Source organism: Apteryx mantelli, chromosome 2, assembly GCF_036417845.1.
Source record: "Apteryx mantelli isolate bAptMan1 chromosome 2, bAptMan1.hap1, whole genome shotgun sequence".
NCBI classification, from domain to species: Eukaryota; Metazoa; Chordata; class Aves; order Apterygiformes; family Apterygidae; genus Apteryx; species Apteryx mantelli.
Genome location: NC_089979.1, coordinates 94588737 through 94604326, shown reverse-complemented (window position 1 = coordinate 94604326; position 15590 = coordinate 94588737). Strand labels below are relative to the sequence as shown.

General features: G+C 40.1%; 1 protein-coding gene across 8 annotated transcripts in view; it reads right to left on the bottom strand.

Annotated features, from left to right (window-relative positions):
* The window catches only part of INVS (inversin), a 116228-nt gene that overhangs the window by 19852 nt on the left and 80786 nt on the right, over positions 1 to 15590 (bottom strand). For all 8 annotated transcript variants that reach the window (XM_013957726.2, XM_067291087.1, XM_067291085.1 and 5 more), the window contains 4 exons: positions 14767 to 14922; positions 13130 to 13359; positions 11432 to 11538; positions 4800 to 5012 (listed from right to left, as the gene is read on the bottom strand). In XM_013957726.2, coding sequence (XP_013813180.1) covers positions 4800 to 5012; positions 11432 to 11538; positions 13130 to 13359; positions 14767 to 14922 — 706 coding nt within the window. The remainder of the gene's footprint in view (positions 1 to 4799; positions 5013 to 11431; positions 11539 to 13129; positions 13360 to 14766; positions 14923 to 15590) is intronic.

The window sequence follows — 15590 nt, the reverse complement described above, 5'->3', positions numbered from 1 at the left end:
AGGACAATCCCCCCCACTGTTTTCACTGCATGTCTTTTCTGACAAGCTTGTATCTGTCCAGCATTCCATTCCAAATTCCAGCATTGCAGTCATGTGAGCCATCCCACTATGTCTCTGGTATTCCAATGATGTCATAATTCTGTTACCACATGTAGACTTCTAATTCCTTATTTCTCAGGCTGCCTGCATTTGTACATACACTTCAGGTGGGCCCCCTTCCACCCTCTGTTATTGTTCTCAAGGTCTCAACACCCAGCATCCTTTGCTTTCCAACCCACTCCACCACTTCCTCACTTGACTGAGTGGTTATCTCCCCCCCGTGATTCCTAGTTTAAAGCTTTCCTCCGCGAGTTGGTCAGCCTGTTGGCAAAGACGCTTTTGCACCACTTTGTCAGTTGGATCCTGTCTCTTCACCAGCAGTCTCCGATTCTCATAGAGGGTCTCATGGTTGTAAAAGCCAAACCCCTGTCATTAATAGCAGATGCACATCCAGGTGTGGATCTGCAGAATCTGTCTGCTCCTTTACAAGCTTCCCCTTCATGAGCAGGATCAAGGAGATCACCAGTCTGGAATCTCCATGCCCTTCACCCTCATCCCCAGAGTGACATACTCTTGATACACTCAAGGTCTCCCTTGGCAGAATCACTGGTACCAACATGGATGAGCAGCAGAGAGTAATAGTCCAGTGGCCCAACAAGCCTTGGTAGTCACTTCAGAACATGCCAGATCTGAGTCCCTGGCAAGCAACAACATACCTAGATAACAAGACAGGCTGGCAGATGGTGGCCTCCATCCTCTGAAGGAGGTAGCCTCCATTATAATCACTCACTACTTCCTCTTGGCTCCAATGCATAGTTCACACTTGGCTGGTTCTGATGCCTCCCCAGACATGGCTCCCCCTCATCTGCTACAAGGGCACTGAACCTATTCAGCAGCTGCAGATCTGCAAGTGGAAAGGGAGCCTTCCTCCTGTTGGCTTTTCTCTGTTCATTCTCTTTTCCATTCTGAGCAAAACCTCTTCTCTTTTATGGCTTTTCCACACTTGAGGTGGTGTTCCTTTCAAATATTTAATACACTGCTGGTCCCCATAAGTCTACACACTTTGCAAGTAACAGCACATCAGACTATGTAAATAGTGTGGAATGTGTTTGTTGAATTAAGAAAAAAAGAAAAACCCCACTACCACCAACAAAACCCCACAAAACAACAACCCCCCCCTTCCTCCTGCAAAACAACAAAAAAACTCTCAGCTAACAGCTTATTTCTTTTGGGGAGCACTGCTGGCTCCCTAAAAAAACCTGAAAACAATAATCTTGTTTGTAGAAAGGAGTTATACCCTTTTTGCTTCTTGTTCAATGACATGATAGTGGTGTGTGGTGTGTTGGCCTAGACCAATTTTTATTTTATTAAATACCATTTCTTTGGTATAGGTTTGTTCAACATGGGAAAATACTTTTGTCTACAAGTATTTCACAGACATTGAAAACAGTGACTTTATCAGATGATAATACAGGTAACAGGATGATGATTACCTTTTCTTTTAAAGCATAAACTAATTCAAAACATTCAGATTTAGGGACAATTTATATAAGTGAGATTCTTTAAATTAACATATTACAAAGCAAGTTTTAAATACATACACTGAAATCTGTTTTTTTTTTCAGTCTAGTTCAGCATCATTCAGGATTACCATATAATGTCTACTTTTATCTGGACAGCAGATTTTTTAAAATCAGTAGGGATATTAGCTGTTTGTATGTAGGAATACTCTAGCCAAGTTCAACTGTAGAATGCACAGATGGGTATGCAGAATGGTGACAACTTAATGTCCCCTCCAGTTTATGACAGATTATAAAATTGCCATTAAATAAAATTTGTTATGTGACAACTTGATTTGCTTGTACATTCCAGTTGTATTTTAATTCTGTTTTTATGGTATTTGGTATACAGACTTTGTTTCTATGGTTTTCAAACAAATCAACAGCACCTAAAACAGTAAGTTTTAGAATGTACATTAGAAACTCACAGAGGGAAATGATGATGAAAACACACCAACATGTCCATGATGCAATCCCTTTTCATTAAATTTTCTACATGGGTTCTCACAGATTCAGATTCTTCTAAAAATGACTGTCATAACAAAGAAGAAAATTACCTCATTTGGTAAAGTTAGTTGTCATGACAGAGCAAGAAGCAGAGTATTTAAAATTAAAAAGGTGAAATATGTAAGATGTTCAGGTATATACATAAGATATTTCAGATATTTTCAAAGGCAGCTTCTCCATCTGGCATCTACTGGATCATCTACTGACTTCAGCAGAAAATGTAAATATCAGGAGGGCTGCAAATTACAATTTTAGGATCTAGAGGCACGAGCAATTTTTCTTACTGGGCATTAACGATTATTAATCAGTATAGTAATAGCATTCAAACTCAAAGAAGGCCAGACTGGCCAGTTATGCATAGCATCAACTAAAGAATATGAAGTATAGCAGATTGCAGCTGACTCTGTCTACGATACAGGGATACGACAACAACAAAAACCTGTAATTCCAGTAATTATGTTCTGTGTTAATTCTGTGTTAACCTCTACAGAAATGATCACAGGATCACAGAATGATTGAGGTTGGAAGGGACCTCTGGAGATCATCTTGTCCAACCCCCCTGCTCAAGCAAGTTGAGCCGGTTGCCCAGAACCCTGTCCAGACTGCTTCTGAATATCTCCAAGGATGGAGACTACGCAACATCGCTGGGCAACCTGTTCCAGTGCTCTGTCACTCTCACGATAAAGAAGTTTTTCCTCATGTTCAGATGGAACTTCCCGTGTTTCAGTTTGTGCCCCTTGCCTCTCGTCCTGTCACTGGGCACCACAGAAAAGAGTCTGGCCCCATCTCATATACACCCTCCCTTCAGATACTTATACATGTTGATAAGATTCCTCCCCACCCACCCAAGGCTTTTCTTCCCCAGGCTCAACAGTCCCAGCTCTCTCAGCCTTTTCTCACATGAGGGAAGTCTCGTATGAGCTCCAGTCCCTTCATCATCTTAGTAGCCCTTTGCTGGCCTCACTCCAGTAGCTCCATGTCTCTCTTGTATTGGGGAGCACAGCACTGAACACAGTACTTCAGATGTGGCCTCACCAGGGCCGACTGGCAGGGAAGGATTACCTCCCTCAACCTGCTGGCAATGCTCTTCTAATGCAGACCAGAATACCATTGGCTGCCTTTGCGCAAGGGCACATTGCTGGCTCATGGTCAGCTTGTTGTCCACCAGGACTCCCAGGTCTTTCTCTGCAGGGCTGCTTTACAGCAGGTCGGTCCCCAGCCAATATTGGTGCATGGGGTTATTTCTCCCCAGGTGCAGGACTCTGCAATTCCCTTTATTGAACTTCAGGAGGTTCCTCTCTCCCCATCTCTCCAGCTTGTTGAAGTCCCTCTGAATGGCAGCACAGCCCTCTGGTGTATCAGCCACTCCTCCCAGGTTTGGATCATCAGCAAACTTGCTGAGGGTGTACTCTGTGCCTTCATCGAGGTCACTGATGAAGAAGTTAAATGGGACTGGACCCAGTACTGACCCCTGGGGGACACCGCTAGGTAGAGGCCTCCAACTAGACGTTGTGCCACTAATCACAACCCTCTGAGCTCTGCCATTCAGCCAATTTTCAGTCCACCTCACTGTCTGCTCCTCTAGCCCGTACTTCCTCAGCTTTTTATGTTAGGGGAGACAGTGTCAAAAACCTTACTGAAGTCAAGGTAGACAACATCCGCTGCTCTCCCCCCACCAACCAAGCCAGTCATTCCATCAGAGAAGGCTATCAGATTGGTTAAGCATGATTTCCCTTTTGTGAATCCATGCTGACTACTCCTCATCACCTTCTTGCCCTTCATGGGCTTGGAGATGGGGTCCAGGATGAGCTGCTCCATCACCTTTCCAGGAATACTACACAATCATGCAGCAATCTTTTCAGATTATGTTTTTCATTCCAGAATCAGATTTCTTCAAGTGCTAATTCATTCTTTTTTCATAATACGAACCTTAAGGATAGAGTCCTAGCAAGGAAAGTATTTTAAGATTATTTATGTACCTTCTGATCATATAATTTCACCACTTTGCTTCCATTACCTCAATTATATAGGGCAGAAGCTCTATATATCTTCATTTCTAACAAATAATTACTTGAATTGCGTAAGTTCATTATCTATAATTTAATATAATGATTTCATGGTAACTCTCTAATTCAAGAGCAGAAAATCTAACTGCAATATATGATACTGCCGAGACAGAACTTTCAAACAAAATCCAAAAGGTTTAGTTTGGTAGAAAAACACAACCTCCCCTTTAAAATAAAGCTAGTTAAGCCTTATCAAACTGTGCTCTTTTATCTCATTTATCTTCTTCATTTAATTATTAATTTTTTTTAAAAACTGATATCACAGATTCACTAGGCCAATAATTACTTTCATTCCCTTGGAGTTATAAATATTTTCCAACCCTTTTTATCATCATTCAAAATATCAGCTAAATTCATGGATGGTAATATACTAGTTTCTCAGCCTTTTGTATTTTGCCTTGTTCTTGTAGATTATATAAGGCTTGTTATTTAATTTGGGATTATCTGCAAAATAAATCCCATTTATGGTCTTCTGGATAAAATTCCATTATATGCTTGGTACAGTTTCATGAATTTTACTAAGAGGAACAATAAGTGATGATGAGAAAGATAAAATTATACACTGATATATACAAACGTACGACAAATGTATATTTTGTTACAGTAGATTTCAAGTCTTCAGACTTACTTGGCAGCTGCATCTTTTCTCAGCTGTTCATGTTTCATTAAAAGATTCTTCCTCTCTTGAAAAGCTTTTCTAACTTTGTATCCTTTGTAGACAGCCTGAATTTTGAAAGCAGCAATGTCCTGTATGGCAGCTATAGACAGAGCCCCATGTTCTAACATGAATTGAATCACCTCATGGTGTTCACCAAGTAAGGCATAATCAAGGGGAGTATATCTAAAAAAAGAACACAACAGTTATCACTGAATGAGATTCCTAATCATAATGTGCATTTACTTTAGAACATCCACCCTCATTTCATAATAAGGCAACTTCTAGTATGAAAACTGCTTAAACACTGTTTTCAGTAGGCCATTTTTGTCTTTTTTTAAATATTATTTTTCTGTCTTACTCATCTAAACATCATGACTATATTTAAGGCATATTTTAGTCCCCTAATATGGAGTACGGGGGTCTAGACACTATGCAATAATGGATGAAAATCCTCCAAAGCCCTATCCATACAAGTAACTTCTTTAAGCAAGCAAAGTTATTAAGGTTCTCATATAGAAATATCATCTAAATAAAAAGCAAGTAAAAATGTTTTTTGTGTTATTTTCATATGCATTTAACTTCTAAAGACTTACTGTCAAATTTGGCTTAGCTTCTGTGTTAAAAACAAATCTTATGGGTTAATTCTAAAGTTTAGTTAAAAGTATTTGTTTTACAAGAATGCCACATGAGCAAGACAATTACATAATTCAGCAAGCAGACAGAAGAAAAAAAGAAAGAGAAGTTGTACCAAGGACAGAATTTAGACACAGTGACAGAGCATGGCAGAATGACTGAGGACATTATGACTGAACAAACAGTAATATTAAACCTGCATTAAGACATAACATTAACTAGGAAGACTATGTTTTCAAATTGACACAGGCGATAGAAATATTAAGTGCCTTTGCTTTTAAATGGGATATAGGTATTAAAGCAGCTTAAGCACTTTTGAAAAAAAATACTCTAAATTCCCATAATTAGTAAAGAGGAGCAAAATATACAAACCTCCCTCATCAACACCAAAACATTATGCAAAAACATTTAGTGACTGAAAATTATCAGTCACAAACCAAAATCAAGATCATACAGTACATAACATCAAACAGCAAGTGTCTATACATGTTATTCTGAAAAGTAGGCCTCTTCTTGATGGTAACTAGCTAGGATGCAATGCTGGTAAGCAAAAGAAAAAGGGAGAGAAAGAGCACAATTGGACTTGCTATGCAGCGATGATTTGCTGAGAGGATTAAGAGTATCTGAACTGAAGTGTCAGCATGAATAAAGACAATGACATAACATGAAAATTTGTATGTCAAGATGTGTTGCTGATAACATTTAAGGAAATACAGCTTTCAGATAGTCCAGGAACAGGTACTTCAGAAGGGAACTCATTTGAGAAAAATACATTTTTAAAGTATACCTACAGTTTTGAATTTTTCAATTAATAGATACAAAAGATACTGAAGTAAACTTTTATGCAGCTAGCACATATGTACCAAGACAATGTGTTTTATAAGGGATTTGAGTCATGCAGACCCCTATTCTTATACATGGATCCACTGACTCCATTAGAGCTACCTTTGAGAATAAAAAAATCACTCAATTAAATCTGAATAGAGGTTTGTAAGACAAGTGGTCAGCTTAAAATCCTAGATGCTATCTCAGCTCTATCCTTCCACAAGCCTGTTTAATCTATGTGTTTGAATTTTGAACTAATACCTCATATAGCACTCTAAGAACATGGAGAAGGGAAGCTTATTTCTATAGGTATACTGGAAAATTGTTCTTATTTGGTGAAATTATTATTGAGTTACAAAAGCAATTTCATGATTATGGCTGAACCATATCCATGAGCTTATTTTTACTGTCTCTTATAACACTTGACTTTCTTTTCCACTTTCCAAACTTCCGATCTCTTAACAAGAAAACAAGGTGGCAATAATAAATATTTTAGGACAATTATATTTAAAAAATGATTCACCTAGAAATACTGGGGATCTGTTTTGTTCTCCACAAGGACTAGTGCTTAAGGACTTATTTTTTAGAATACTGCTAGTTGTACTTGGAGTAATCTAGGTTTATACACCAGAACTTTTATTAATGCCAGAAGGGAAACAAAAACAGACACTAACTGAATGACTATAGTAATACCACAACAAAGATCTTTACCTGACATTTGAGCATCATTAGTACATTGTTGCAAAATAAGGAAAATAACAGCCTCCTTCCTAGCAAAATAGCTGTTTTTAATCTTACTTACTAAAAGGAATTTAATTATGACTGGTTATTTAATTTTCTATTGAAAATTACTAGAGAGAGCATTCCAACTACTTAATTAGGAACTACTTAATGCTTTCACTTGTGTTTCCCCCCCAAAATAGAGAGATTTGAATGATTAGACTAGAGAACAAAAGAAAAATGATAGGGGAAAAGCATGCAATTAAAAAAATGGGATAAGTATATAAGTCCCAAACTTAGCACTAAAGTATGGGGGTTGAAAGTATTTTAATTATTTAAAATGTTGAAATATTCAAATTTATGAGACATACTGATCATAAGTTTATTTTCTCCTCAATCCTGCCAGTGAGGGGGATGGATGAGAGGAGGAGGAGATGGACTTTCCAGGTTAACGACTGGCTGCGCCGCTGGTGTTGGCAACAGGGTTTTGGTTTCTACGACCATGGGACCCTGTTTGAAGATCGACAACTGATGGCGAGAGATGGGATCCACCTCACGAGGCGGGGCACGCGGGTCTTTGCCAACAGGTTGGCCAACCTGGTAAGGAGGGCTTTAAACTAGGAAAGATGGGGGAAGGGGAGAGTTATAGTGCCAGGGTAGTTGGCAAAAGACTGCTCAAGTCAGGATGCCTCCAGCAGGTGAATGCAGCCAGGGAAGTGCGCATGGGATGTGGCTATGGAGGACCCTCTTGTATCCCTCCTGGGAAACCTGCATGCTCGATCACCTCCCTGAAATGCCTGTACACCAATGCACGCAGCTTGGGGAACAAACAGGAAGAACTAGAGATGTGTGTGCGGTCGCAGGGCCATGATCTCATTGCCATTACAGAGACATGGTGGGATAGCTCGCATGACTGGAGTGCTGTCATGGATGGCTACGTACTTTTTAGGAAAGACAGGCCAGGAAAGCGAGGTGGTGGAGTTGCTCTTTATGTGAGAGAGCAACTGGAATGTATTGAGCTGTGCCTAGGGGTGGATGAAGAGCGAGTCGAGAGCTTATGGGTAAGGATCAAAGGGCAGGCTAATAGAGGTGACACTGTTGTGGGTGTTTACTACAGGCCACCTGATCAGGAAGAGGAAGTTGATGAGGCCTTCTACAGACAGCTGGAAGTAGCCTCACGATCCCAGGCCCTGGTTCTCATGGGGGACTTCAACCACCCCGATATCTGCTGGAAAGACAACACAGCTAGGCACAAACAGTCCTGGAGATTCCTGCAGAGCATTGGTGACAACTTCTTGACCCAGGTGGTGGAGGAGCCAACAAGGAGAGGTGTGCTGCTGGACCTCGTACTAACAAACAAAGAAGGACTGGTGGAAGATGTGAAGGTTGGGGGCTGCCTTGGCTGCAGTGACCATGAGATGGTGGAGTTCAGGATCCTGCAAGGAGGCAGCAGGGCACCAAGTAGGATCGCAACCCTGGACTTCAGGAGAGCAAACTTTGGCCTCTTCAGGGACCTACTTGGAGGAATCCCATGGGTGAGGGCCCTGGAAGGAAGGAGTGTTCAAGAGAGTTGGTTAATATTCAAACATCACTTCCTCCAGGCTCAAGAGCGGTGCATCCCTATGAGTAGGAAGTCAAGCAAAGGAGGTAGGAGACCTGCATGGATGAGCAAGGAGCTCCTGGCAAAACTCAACCAGAAGAAGGAAGTATACAGAAAGTGGAAAGGGAGACAGGCCACTTGGGAGGAATATAGGAATGTTGTCAGAGTATGCAGGGATGCGACGAGGAAGGCTAAGGCCCGTTTGGAATTAAATCTGGCTAGAGATGTCAAGGACAACAAGAAGGGCTTCTTCAAATACATCAGCAGCAAGAGGAAGACTAGGGAAAATGTGGGCCCTTTGCTGAATGGAGTGGGTGCCCTGGTGACGAAGGATACAGAGAAGGCAGAGTTACTCAGTGCCTTCTTTGCTTCAGTCTTTACTGCTCAGGCCAGCCCTCAGGAACCCCAGACCCTGGAGGCAAGAGAGAAAGTCTGGAGAAAGGAAGACTTTCCCTTGGTGGAGGAGGAGCGGGTTAGAGATCATTTAAGCAAACTTGACACCCACAAATCCATGGGCCCTGATGGGATGCACCACGAGTGCTGAGGGAGCTGGCGGATGTTATTGCTAGGCCACTCTCCATCATCTTTGAAAGGTCATGGAGGACAGGAGAGGTGCCCGAGGACTGGAAGAAAGCCAATGTCACCCCAGTCTTCAAAAAGGGCAAGAAGGAGGACCCAGGGAACTACAGGCCAGTCAGCCTCACCTCCATCCCTGGAAAGGTGATGGAGCAGCTCATCCTGGACCCCATCTCCACGCATGTGGAGGAAAAGAAGGTGATCAGGAGTAGTCAGCATGGCTTCACCAAGGGGAAATCATGCCTAACCAATCTGATAGCCTTCTATGATGGAATGACTGGCTGGGTAGATGAGGGGAGAGCAGTGGATGTTGTCTACCTAGACTTCAGCAAGGCTTTTGACACTGTCTCCCATAACATCCTCATAGACAAGCTCAGGAAGTGTGGGTTAGATGAGTGGACAGTGAGGTGGATTGAGACCTGGCTGAATGGCAGAGCTCAGAGAGTTGTGATCAGTGGCACAGAGTCTAGTTGGAGGCCTGTAGCTAGCGGTGTCCCCCAGGGGTCAGTACTGGGTCCAGTCTTGTTCAACTTCTTCATCAATGACCTGGATGAAGGAACAGAGTGCACCCTCAGCAAGTTTGCTGATGATCCAAACCTGGGAGGAGTGGCTGATACCCCAGAGGGCTGTGCTGCCATTCAAAGAGACTTGGACAGGCTGGAGAGGTGGGCAGAGAGGAACCTCATGAAGTTCAACAAAGGGAAGTGCAGGGTCCTGCACCTGGGGAGGAATAACCCCATGCACCAGTACAGGCTGGGGGTTGACCTGCTGGAAAGCAGCTCTGCTGAGAAGGACCTGGGAGTGCTGGTGGACACCAAGTTAAGTATGAGGCAGCAATGTGCCCTTGTGGCCAAGAAGGCCAATGGTATCCTGGGCTGCATCAGAAAGAGTGTTGCCAGCAGGTCGAGGGAAGTGATTCTCCCCCTCTACTCAGCCCTGGTGAGGCCACATCTGGAGTACTGCGTCCAGTTCTGGGCTCCCCAGTACAAGAGGGATGTGGCACTACTGGAGCAAGTACAGCGAAGGGCCACAAAGATGATTAGGGTTTTGGAGCATCTCTCTTATGAGGAAAGGCTGAGAGAGCTTGGCCTGTTTAGCTTGGAGAAGAGAAGGCTGAGAGGAGATCTTATCAACGTGTACAAGTATCTGAAGGGAGGGTGTCGAGAGGATGGGGCCAGACTCTTTTCAGTGGTGACGAGCGACAGGACGCGAGGCAATGGGCACAAACTGAAACACAGACACTTCCATCTTAACATGAGGAAAAACTTTTTCACTGTGAGGGTGACAGAGCACTGGAACAGGTTGCCCAGAGAGGTTGTGGAGTCTCCTTCTCTGGAGATATTCAAAAGCCGCCTGGATGCAATCCTGTGCAATGTGCTCTAGGTGACCCTGCTTGAGCAGGGGGGTTGGACTAGATGATCTCCAGAGGTCCCTTCCAACCTCAGCGATTCTGTGATTCTGTGATTCTGTGATTTATGATTATGAGGAAGTCATCCACTCTAAAAAGGCATCAAAAATTTATGCTAATACTAATTATCTTCATGATCAGGTGACTAATTTAAACTCCACTACCTAAATCACTTTTTAAAAACTATTATTTATATATCAATGAAAGATGATGCAAATAAAAATAAAAAGCATGAAAATAAATAATAAAAATAAAAATAAAAAAAGAGATGCAAATATACTGTCTCCTCATGACTGTTGGGAGGATTTTTTTAAAAAACTAGGCTTTTAGAATACCGTTAACCATCAGGTAATTTGTAATCACTATTTTGAAACATAACTTCATATTTCTCCCATCTTTGTTCATCTCACTGTATCCCTATCAAACAGAACAGAAGAATTCCAGTCTATTTCAGGAGCAGAAATGCCATTTTATCCTTTCGTCGTACGTATCCATTGTCAGCTTTATACAAATGAAAAATATCCTTAATATTTTAAATGGAATTAGAATGTGTAAGTATCCCTGTGTATGTATCTGTAGTAAGTAGTATGTGTAAGAAATCTCTGCATGTTCAAAGTTCAAAAGTATAAACAGTTGAAATCCAAATCTGCGATATCCTGCCTAAAGAAGAGATTTTTTTCAAATTAGAAGAACTGCCTACACTGAAGCCCACGATTACAGCACTCTTTTTTAGATATGAGCAAGATCATGATGCTCTGGCAATATCTGAACACCTAACATTTAAATCAGCAGCTAGCATACTTGTTAAGTTAGAAAATCATGCATTCAGATGAACAATACCTCTCCTCACTGTTCTCCATATGATTAGGGAAAGCATCAAAACCAAGCAGCAACTTTATAGCATCAAGGTAGCCATTGTTACACAACCAGTGTAAAGCAGTTCTTCCCTATAAACAATAAAACAGAACAAAAATGAATATTAGCCCCAAACTCTATCATGCCAAAATAAAGGCTGCAAATCATATTGTAATTCAATGCTTTTCTGGAGATGAAGAACAATTGTTCTAAATAAACTTCCTTGTTAAAATGAAAGAATACAGCATTTAAAAATGAAGTCATCTTTTTTTTTTTTTTTTTAACTAGACTGTAACACTAGTGCTGTTTCATCTAAAGCTACAGAAAAATAGCATTAGGAGGCAAGCTCCTAGGTGTTCTTCACAACTAGGCTACCCTGATCTGAAGCAGCTACCATTAACTTTTGTACTTCAGACTGCTTTCTAGGCTTATCGAAGACACTGTGATGACTATGAGAGAACTGCTATAGAATCAAAATCAAATAGAGTTTTGGGAAAGCTTATCAGCTCAGGAAAACACAGCAGGACTCCAGTTGTGCTTTCAAAATCAGCTTGATTTCGGAAGTCTAGTTTCTCTTACATGTAGCAGAAGCCCAGTTCACAAACTGCTTTCCATATATAGCCAGCTCATATATGACCACTCCTGGGACTGGAATCACTGAGAATCACAGTACAAATACCTCAAGATCTGCTAGTATCAACAAAATATACCTATTTCATCTCACTTCCAGCTTTGCTTCCTGTATCTGCACCATATTTTCCAAACTCCAAATTTAGGAAAAGCTGGGTACCAGACCAAAGCATGAAGTCATTTTGAGTCCAGTGTTAACAAGCTATCTCCTGAACCCTGAGTGCTGAAGAACATGCTGCAGTGTCTCTGTGTGAAGCAGGAGACCTGGAGCTAGTTTCTAGACTCAAGTTGATGCCACAGAAGCCAGTAGCGGGTTTCGAAAATGTTCCCAACATGCTCTGTAGAATCCATAATACAAAACACTTTTCCATTAACTGGGATTATCCTAGTCATACAACAAATAGCCAGAGAAAAGTTTAACAAATTGGGTGAAATTCTTATGACTGATGAACTTCTACTGACTTCAGGGGAATTATGTCAAATAACAAAGAAACTTGGTTATATGTCGCACCACTATTTTGACTCCTAATTTCATTTATTGCTTGAGAAATGCAGCGAAAGAACCTATAAACATATTAGTGTACTTTTTTTCATCTGCAAGGGCTACACTGGGATAAGTAATTGAGGCAGTTCTTTCAAACCTTGCAATATCTTATTTGCTCTATATAACTAACACAAGCTGAAGAAACACATGACAGACTATAAAATCACAGTCCTATGTCATTTGTTATTAAGGAACAGCAGACGTTAAGAAATATGATGCTTAAAATGACTACTCATACAATCACAATTTGATGAGAAAAAGTCAGAGGTGATATGGAAAAATGTGCATCTTCAATTTATGTTGCATATTAAAATACTAATTTTCATTGAAGATTTTAGAAGTGAAACCAAGGGGGAAATTATGTCCGGATGTATTTTGTTTCATCATAAACTGCAGCTAAGATGCCATACGTCCCAGAAAAGAGAATGATCTTTAAGAAAAGGAAAATGTTTTGATATATGGTTATACTGAAGTTATTTCATTAAATAGCCCAGTGAAAGACAACATACCTCTTTGTCTTGAATATTCGGATCTGCTTTGTTTTCCAATAACACTACCATGCAGTTAATGTAACCTCCATATGCAGCACACTGCAGAGGTGTTCTACCTGCATAATCCTGCACATTAGGGTTGATTTTATTTTCTATCAAGATTTGGCACACATCAGCATTTCCTCCCAGGGCTGCCCAGTGAAGGGGTGAATGGCCATCTTGGTCAACTAAATCTACTCTTGCTCCTCCTGTAACAACAAATACATTTTTGAACAAAAAAAATACTCTTGAATGAAAAAGAAAGCAAAAAATAAGTTTAAGTTCAACTAGTACTTGTTTGGTAAACTGCCAATTCAGAGTAACTTCAACTTCAGCACCTAAATCCAATTTTCAAAATAAACTGGGAATGAAGTACTTTCAGTGAGGGTGAGGCATTAACTTCTTTACATGCTTAGTATCCTCTCAGGTGCTTTAGAAGCACCAGGTTGGTCAAATGCCCTTGAAAATCTAACCTTTATTTGTTTCAGACCTATTAATGTTCAATGAAACTTAAATTTCTTAATGGCAAAAATCACTTTTGAAAATTGGACTTCAGACTTGATTTCTTTTTAAATCTCTAAATCAGAGCAAGATAAAATATTCACAAAGTAAAAATGACTTCTGAAAAAGTTATTTTCTAATTCAAGCATGCTAGTATTCTGTCATCCAGTTAACTAATTTCTCTGTATGTTCCTGTACAATGTAAAAACTCAATACAAAAATAAAACTCTGATTCTGGTAACAAAGCTTCTTGCATCCACAAAAGCTAAATGAGGGGTGGGGAGGGAAGAGGGAGGTGCTTAACAGGAGGTTAAAATATGCCCAGCAGAACACTGAGGGAAGCAAGATTTTCAGAAAGAAAGGCTGTCTAACAGAAAACTTGCAACGTGTTAACTTGAATACCTGAATACTTCCATTGATTATAAATGGGTGAATCTCTCAGGTAGGAGGGAGACTGCTTCCAATCTACTTAGAAATTTTATGTGGAGCTAAAATGACATAATTTTGTATATAAGATACCACTGTTCTTTCACTGTATTTCTTACAGATGAACAGAGTTTTTACAATTAGCTCAATCTGTTTACATTGTTAAACCTTAGTTCTGTTTACAAATAAAATACTGCTTCTAAAAAACAACCACAGGAAAATATTAATGATTTAACGTTTCTGATAGCTACCTTAATTAGAAATAGATTATTCATTTAAGTAGTCAAAAAGTCTCCAAAGAAGCCTAAAAATGCTTTCTTACAAAAAGAGAAGAAAGCTTAATTGGGTCTTACTAAGAAAAAAAAGGAAAAAAAAAAAAGAAAATGACTTCTGGGGGAAAAGGTGGTTTGAGAGACTAGAATATATTTGAAAAGGCTTGAGCAGAAAAGAGCTGTGGATACAACTATGCCTATTTTGAAAATTTGTGTTAACTTTTGGCCATTTTGCACAATGGTCTAAAAATCATTTATATCTACTAGTACTGTTCAACAAAGGGTACTTATAGACAATACCTTCTTTAAAGGAGGAATTTCCTACCACCCTCTTGCTCAGCAATGATGTTTATTTCACAGTCCCACATAAAGGAACATCAGAATTCTGAACAGGTTGGAAAATTGGTAATGGCTGACCTTTAATGAGTGTTTGTATTACTTCTTTGTGTCCCATCTCACAGGCTCGGAAAAGCGGAGTGTGTTTCATGACATCCAAAGCATCTACCTGTGCATTGTGTTCCAACAGCAATTTCACTGTGTTGACATGGCCAGAAAGTGCAGCAGCATGTAATGCTAACAGAATAAAGTAGCAGGAAAAAGAAATCATTGAGGAATGACATATATCATGAGCTTTAGAGGTCAACAATTAGAATGGTCAAAATAAAAATTAATTTCAAATTTCAAAGATGCTTTTCAACCATAAGAAATTGAAGAATCCTAACAAGTGACAAGCAATCACAACACACACTTACAAACAAAAGAGCAATAAGCAGAAAAACGGTTAGCTCTGAAACATGTTTTAATTTGTACCAACAGGAACTTGAACCTTAACACAGCAAGATCAGCTTATACTGAGGATTTTTGGAAGGATATCAGCCTCTACCTAAAAGAATATAATATGATCTACTTCTGCCTCTGTTCTGTAGCATTTATTATATCACCCCAATGGAAATGAAACAGCCCACTGCCAGTGAAGGAAAGCCTTCATTATTTCTTCAAAGTTTTCCTGAAAAATAAGTCTTTTTTTTTCCAAATAAGTAAAGCTGTGTCAATTAAAACTAACTCCAGATGACCCAGCTGTTTTTCCCCCCTTTTTCAGAATTATTTGGAAAAAAATTTACACAAAATTGTGTAGAAAGGCCATCACATATCACACAGTATCTGCAGCTCCCTGTTTTCTTCATGAAAGGGGAGATGATGCACAAAGCAGATGCTCCATTTCCTCTCATCCTCACAGTTTA